We start from the raw sequence: 7,529 nt of genomic DNA, 5'->3' as shown, positions 1-7,529 counted from the left end.
AATTATTATCGAATCGATGATCAAATAAGTGGATCTAATTGAACTAAAAATGTAATGACCCTATTTTTATCATTATCAAAAAATTCGATTTTGAGATCAAATTTATTTAACCCGAGCTAGCTGTAAATTTTTAATGGAGTAATTTAGAGTCAAATATGAAATTTAGAAATAAAATTAATTCGTAATGAATTAAATAGAATATTTAAAAATATTATGGGGACTAAGTTGAAAATGATTCAAACTAGTGAAATTGAATTGGGATTTCAATAAAGTCCTTGAAGTGCAATTAAACCATGGGCCAATTCATGTTAGTGGCACTGCCAAAATCTAGTCATTAAAAGCCATTAACATTATTATCCTTTAATCATGACATTAGTTTGATATAAATAGTCTAATTGTTAGATTTTCTTTAATTATTAATATTAGTAATAGTTGTCATTAAACAATATAACAATAATTGGACATGAAACCATGAAGTACTTGATAATGTGAGCTTGCTTATATTATATACATTTTTAAAATATTGTAAAATTAAGTTTAAAGTTTAGTGGTTATGTTTAAATTATTAAGGACCTATATATATGTAAGAGGATAAAAAATTTGAAAGTTGATAGTGATTAATGATAGGATGAAGTTTCTGTAGTATATTTATGAAGCTGGATTTAATTGAAATAAGGGATTTAATTGAAAAATATGTAAAATGAGTTTAATTTGAATGTACATATATTTTAACTTGAAGATTTAATAATGTTTTTATACTTGTAATTTGAACGACGTTGAAAATGATGCTGGAATGTCACGGGACATGTTAGGATTTTAACCCGATTAAGTAACGAACAAGAAAATAGCAGAATAAATTGAGAAATTGAACACACAAATTTAACGTGGAAAAACCCCTCCAAAGAGGATAAAAAACCACGGGCAAAAATAATTTTACTATAATGGCAAAAGAACGAAGAGTACAAAAGATGGAGATAAAAACTAAACCCCGAAAACCCGAAAATAAAGAACCCACAAAACGTAAACACAAAATTCTCTAAATGTGTTATGAGTTATAATCTCTAATGGGTGTATTTTCTAAGGTTGTAAAAGAGCCTATTTATAGGCTAAATTCATAGATCAAATAATAATAAAATAATCTAAACTAATCAGTGTTTGATTGAAACAAGTAAACAGAGTTTAACTGAAAGACTATTTTTCAAATTTGACTAAAAATAGGAGTCATATTTAACAGGACAACATAAAGATGAAAAACGAACAACGTTCGATTTGTGCTCTCTCATAATTGTTCTCAATCTATTCTTCAAATAACTAGTTAATTATAATTGGATGATATTGGTGATGAACATAATCGAGATAAATATACATTTGACTACTTAATTCGGTTGAGCTATGTCGAATTATATAATACGTATAATTATGATTGTGAATTATGCTAGATAATGCAACACTATACATGGTACAATGAGTTTTAGTAATAAACAATAAAGAATAATGCCCTAAGAACAATATACGAGGATATTTCAATTTATACCGATTAGTATTGGATGTATATTGCTTCAGATGTATCGATGAGCACTGGGTGCATTTTTATATTGGTGTGATAGTGGATTAATCTGTGTATCCGATATTGAATCTGTGTCCGGTTAATAGGGACGACACTTCGAGTATACCATGTTGCATTATATGAACAAAGATATGTGATGTAATCATGAAAATGGAAAGTAGTTCACTTAATAATCAATATTGATTTTGGGATTTGATTATCATATGAAAAACCATGCAAGTTTATGAGACGGATGCTTTGAGGGCATATCAATATGTATTACATGAGTCATAAGTCGCATTACAATGATTTTGAGCAACAATATTAATTAAACTGTAAAATAGTAATTTACATTATAATTCTAATTGCAATTGAACTAATAGTACACTAATTGATTAATATATATATATACATTTTAGTTCTTAACGTACGAATTTGTTGTTTTCATGCACACGTGACGATTAGGTTTTGGATCAATCAAGGAGAGTCAACATCATCCAAATCTCACAACTTAGCTCAACTAAGCTTTTGTAATGTTTAATTATATTTGTAAGTTGTAACGGCATGTACCTAAGTAATTAAAGGTCCTATAAAATCTTTAAATTTGATTAATACGAGTTGTTGATTAGGGCATATTTTGGTCACTTGGTAATCTTTGATGATGGCATTTAGACAAATAAGTATGAATGTTAATGCTGTTAGACAATGAAATATGTATGCCAATGAGTGATACATTAATCGAGATTTATTAGATGAAATTGTTGGATATCTGTAACATATGTTTATACTTAAAATTTAGAAATGGTTGTTTCGGCATCGTAATATAATATTATATATTTAAATTCAATAATCAGATCGAATATAATATATTAAAAAAAACCGCAATCAAAACAAATCAACTACTAATTCAATTTTAGAAAAAGTAAAAAAAAAATAAAAAAAAAACAACTCAAAGCTTTATTATTTATTTTAGTTAATAAAAGATCTTACACAAAACATAATCATTATTTTGGCAAATCCCCATGCTTATCAACATTCCTTTAACGGCTAGCGCGTGTCCTCCAAAACCCCTCCTACCTCTTCAGACTAACGACTCCTTTTTAAGTATGTTACTTGAAGTGGAATGAAGTTAGAGATTTTAAAGGTTTTGGCTTTGAATATTGAAGATGAAGAAAAAATATTAAAAGAATTTGTCTTTCATTTGGAGGTGGATTTAATCGAAATTAATTCTGATTATTTTTGTTCATTAATTTAATATTGATTATAATTATAGAAATATCTTGCATGTGTGTATATATATAAACTATATTTTCAGGACAAACTTTCTACTTTAGCTGGACTTTATCCACTGATTTAATCATGCAAAAACCCCTTTTTTTTCCCTTTAATTTTCTCCCGTTATCATCACTCATCTCTTTATTACTCTCTTTCACCATTCTTCATTGTTTCTTTTCCTTTTTTTTTTCCTCCATTACTTTTGCTGTTAACATTGACTATAACATTGACTATATAAGTAGCTTTGATGGGTTGTCGGTTGATACAGTAGCATCCTATGTCAAAAAAAAAAAAAAAAGAACCCAACACAAAACTTTTATTGCTCTTCTGGTTTTTGGGTTTAATGTGGTTTGTAATTTAAGCTACAATCATTGCTCTTTCACTTCAATGTCAGTTTCTTTACTTTCTTAATTCTCATTCAATCATGTTCATGCAGTAAATGGTGGTCTGAGACTTTGAGTATCAGTCTATAGCTGTTGTTGTTCAACACTTGATATATTCTCTGCATAGCCATAGGTGAGTGAGAGCCACTAAACTTTTCAACTCCTCTTTCTTCTTCATAGATATATAGTTTTTTTTTCCCTTTTATGGAAGCTTGGGTTTTTGCTTCAAGTAAGATTTGTTCATGATTTTCTAGCACAAGTTTGCAGGTTGATCTGTTAAAGATTGTAAATATGACTCTGTTTTCTTCTTTGGTTGTGAAATAGGAATCCAAGTCATGGACCAGAAAACATGGCTTTGGAGGAAAAAATGTTCTTTGAAGCGAATTGATGAAGAGGTAACCAAAAAACATCGCACACCTTTTTCTTTGTCCATGTTCATGGTATCTTAAACCTTTGTATATTATATATGGCAAATCGACAATGAACCAAGGATCAATGTTTTTTTGTACATAATAGGTACAAATGCCTGATAGTGGACGAGATAGAATTGTGAAAAATCTAAATGAAAAGCTTGCTTCAGTTCTCCTTGACTGTCATGCTAAGGAGGATGTGGTGACAGAAAATGTGCAAATGATACAAGAATCCAATGCAGGTGATTTACCTAGTAACCCTTTGTGTTAATTTCACGTGTCATAATCATTATGTTTATATGAATTTTGACATCTTAATAACTTTGTTTTGTTTATGTAGATTTTGATATGTTTGTGTTGATGTTTTCTTGTAGGTAGGGAGAAGGCAGAAGAAGCTGATGCAACCCTTTTAAAGGAAGGGATTGATGAAGCTTTGAGGCAGGGAAAAATGGCAGATGAAAAGTTAGCTCGCTCGGATGCTGCCATGAAGCCATCGAGTGAGTTCGAGAGAGCAACAAATGAATTACAAGACAAGCTGACAGAGACAAACAGGAGGATCGAAGAGTTGGTCATTGAGAACTCTCGTCTGAGTAAGGCCCTGGTGGTGAAAGAAAAATTAATCGAAGATCAGCGGAAGCACAAGTCTCGGGCGGATGCGGAATTCAGTGCACTAATGGCTAGATTAGATGTCATTGAAAAGGAGAACGCGTTTCTGAAATATGAGTTTCATGTTGTCGAGAAGGAGCTTGAGATCAGAAACGAAGAGATGGAATACAATCGTAGATTAGCTGATTTAGCTCATAAGCAACATTTGGACAGTGTAAAGAGGATAACCAAGTTGGAAGCTGAATGCCAGAAATTACTTAATGTGGAAGAAGAGAACATGGTTCTTAAGGCAATAATGATCCATTCATCGAACTTAGCACGTTCTCAAACATCATCCAGGCCGACTGAGGTTGAGGTGCCGTCCATGGAGCTGGTGAGGAGTAGTCAAATATCAAGTGAACTGTCTGTAACATCAGGTTTTGATATTGGAAGTATTAATGGAAACAGCTCTTATTGTTCATGGACTAATGGTTTGGTTTCGGAATCTGAAGTGACCGTACAGAGGAGAGTTAAGAATCAGATGCAGCATAAGGCCATTACGGTTCCAGAAATGAGATTAATGGATGATTTTGAAGAGATGGAAAAATTAGCCTTAGTTTCTGGAGATGGATATAATCAAGTGTCTGATCACTGTGGCTTCAGCAACACAAAAGGGATGAACTCAAGAGATCTGGTAGCTGAAGGATCATCTGATTGGCTTCAGGTTGTTTTGCATGCCATCTTCGAGCACAAACGTGTTTCAGACCGAAGTTTAGATGAAATTATCGAGGACATTGAAATCACTTTGTCTGCTCTTAATAAACCAGCATGTTCAATGCATACCATAGAATCTGATACTCCTGATGTCAATGGCTACATTGCCTGGAAATCTCTGAACACATCTCCGACTGCAGGTTCGGTATGCGGTGCCTCTAGTGTTGAGACCTTGACCGGAACAACAAAGAAGCAACACTTTCATTCTAATCTGAGAAAGTCAATCTGTAAAATCATTGAGTTGATTGAAGGAACTGGTCTAACATCTTACAATACCTCAAGCAGTTCCAGAAATCAAAGTCCCAAACAATTAGCAGGTCATGAAGAGTACTTTGTCCGTGTTTTTCAATGCCAAAGTTCTGAATTAGAAACTGTTTTAGAACAGTTTCTTTGTACATGTGATGTTCTGTTGAATCAAAGGGCTGATCTTGAAAATTTTGCTGAAGAACTCTCATTTGCTTTAGACTGGATTGTAAACAATTGTGCTACTCCTACGGAAGCTTCAAGTGCAAGGAACGAGATCAAAAGGCATTTTGGTTGCAATATTTGGTGTAGCCTGGAAGAAGAAAACAAGAGATTAAAATCTGATTTGAAGAATATGGAAGCCAGGATCGAGTCAGAAACTCGCAAGGGTGAGGCCTTGACGTTACAACTTCGTGAATCAGAAGAAAGCATTGGAAGCTTACAAGCAGAACTTAAGAAGCTAAAAGAATCAAACGATATGATGGAGGATCAGGTTGAAAATCAGAAATCAATAAATGAAGATCTCGAAACCCAAATCACAGTTTCCAAAGCTAAACTGAACGAAACCTTCCAGAAATGTTCATCTTTGGAAGTCGAGTTGGAGTACAAAAATAACTGTTGTGAGGAGCTAGAAGAGGCATGTTTTGAGCTTCAACTCCAGTTAGAGAGGTAAGGTTTTTGTACCCTAGTTTTAATTCCTGTCATGTGATAACTAAAAGAACTTAGGTGAACGGACTCGTGAAGGAAATGATCTTTACATGGAAATGAAAGAATCTGGAGTAATTAATGAACAAAATCTTGCGGAATCAAAAGTGGCTTTAGTCTACGGTCAGATGAATGAACCGCCAGGAGCTCGTATGAGAGTTGGATTGACTGCCCTAACTATGGCGGAATATTTCCGAGATGTTAATGAACAAGACGTACTTCATTCATATAGTTCTGATTTCTGAAACATGAAACACACAGTGTGGCAAAGAAAGAAACACCGAAATATGTCACGAATCAAGAGTGCAAGCAATCTCAAAATGTAAGTCGTTCACAGTGCCTCCTATTTTCAATTTACATGCATAAATTTACTACGTTACCACATGAGAGAAGAAATGCAAATGAAGATGGAAACAGATATCAAATACTGATGTTATGGTCTGGTTTTCCAACATACAGGGTTGGGAAATTACTGCCGCTTCAGTCAAGTTAGCAGAGTGCCAAGAAACAATTATGAACATAGGTAAGCAACTAAAGGTGTTGGCCTCACCACATGATGCAGCTCTCCTTCACAGGGTTTTCTCCAACAAGGGTGGTGGTGGTGGTGCTGCCACCACTGTAATAAACAATAGAGGGGTGAACAAACGCTTCTCCTTGCGCGATCGAATGCTGGCTGATGGTGGTGCTAAAGAAGAAGGGCTCCAGTCTCCCAATATCCAAGGAACTTTATGCATCCATGAAGTAGGGAATTCATCCTTTCCACAACCCAATAACTGCAACAACATGCAAGCTTCAGGTTTGCTGTTAAAGGCATCAGAAGCATATCTTGGTTCCAAGAATGAAAGTGGAAATGCTGGAATTTTGGCTTTGGCAATAGTGCCAAGCAAGAAGCAAGGATTTGGTTTCCTAAGGAGGCTGCTTTTTGGAAAGAAGAAAGGTCACAATAAGAAATCTTGTCACCAAAAGACTGAGCAGTGACCGAGAAACGGCGAAGAAGGCTGGGACCAAATTCCCTGGTAACAAGGAGTGGAGACATGGGTTTTTTTTTTAGTTTTCGGGGTTTGTGGTGTTGTGAGTGGTTTCTTGTTTGATTTTTTCCACCTTAATTACCGAGTATGGCGAGATATAAATATATAGCATCCTAGAGTGGTATATCCAGGAATTTAAATTGCGATCGCGGCCGCATTGTCGGTCGTATTGTGTTTATCGTGGTTGCGGACATAACAGATGCTATTGCGGTCACTGCGGGTATTGCGGTCGTGAATTTTTTTAAATTCGCACAACCTATTGTAAAACATAATAATTTTAATTATAATTATAAAAAGTCACTTTTAATGATTTTTAGAGTGTTTTCTAACACTTATGAACTTTTATTAATATGATATGAGAACACAACTTTTATAACCATTAGTTATTCTTATATTTATTTATGAATTTTCTAATAATGTTATATTAACTAATAACAAAGTAAAAAAGAAGACAAAAATATTAAACATTTATCATATTTAATAAGCTTGAAAGTTTTTATAGATAAAATAATTGAAAATTCATACCTGAGAGATGTTTTTAATATTTCTTGACAGCTTTGAAGACGATGAAGATATAAAC

General features: G+C 33.7%; 1 protein-coding gene across 2 annotated transcripts; it reads left to right on the top strand.

Moving 5' to 3' along the window:
- Window positions 1-3,031: 3,031 nt before the first annotated feature.
- On the top strand, window positions 3,032-7,259 carry LOC107894287 (filament-like plant protein 7). Of its 2 annotated transcripts, none has more exons than XM_016819568.2 (7): window positions 3,032-3,169; window positions 3,258-3,337; window positions 3,529-3,599; window positions 3,721-3,856; window positions 3,989-5,885; window positions 6,183-6,243; window positions 6,381-7,259. In XM_016819568.2, exons 3-7 carry the CDS (start codon window positions 3,540-3,542, stop codon window positions 6,897-6,899), a joined length of 2,673 nt encoding a protein of 890 aa, XP_016675057.2. In that variant the 5' UTR covers window positions 3,032-3,169; window positions 3,258-3,337; window positions 3,529-3,539; the 3' UTR covers window positions 6,900-7,259. The 2 variants fall into 2 exon arrangements, with proteins under 2 accessions (XP_016675057.2, XP_016675056.2); XM_016819567.2 differs by having other exon boundaries at window positions 3,258-3,433.
- Window positions 7,260-7,529: the final 270 nt, after the last annotated feature.

The sequence above is a fragment of the Gossypium hirsutum genome, chromosome A13, assembly GCF_007990345.1.
Source record: "Gossypium hirsutum isolate 1008001.06 chromosome A13, Gossypium_hirsutum_v2.1, whole genome shotgun sequence".
NCBI classification, from domain to species: domain Eukaryota; kingdom Viridiplantae; phylum Streptophyta; class Magnoliopsida; order Malvales; family Malvaceae; genus Gossypium; species Gossypium hirsutum.
This window is presented reverse-complemented; position numbering and strand designations above follow the sequence as displayed.

Coding starts and splice junctions, on each gene's coding strand:
- LOC107894287 (XM_016819567.2), top strand. CDS start 3,409: ATGGAAGCTTGGGTTTTTGCTTCAA. Junction 3,434..3,528: donor AGCTTGGGTTTTTGCTTCAA/GTAAGATTTGTT, acceptor GTTGTGAAATAG/GAATCCAAGTCATGGACCAG. Junction 5,886..6,182: donor CTTCAACTCCAGTTAGAGAG/GTAAGGTTTTTG, acceptor TGAAACACACAG/TGTGGCAAAGAAAGAAACAC.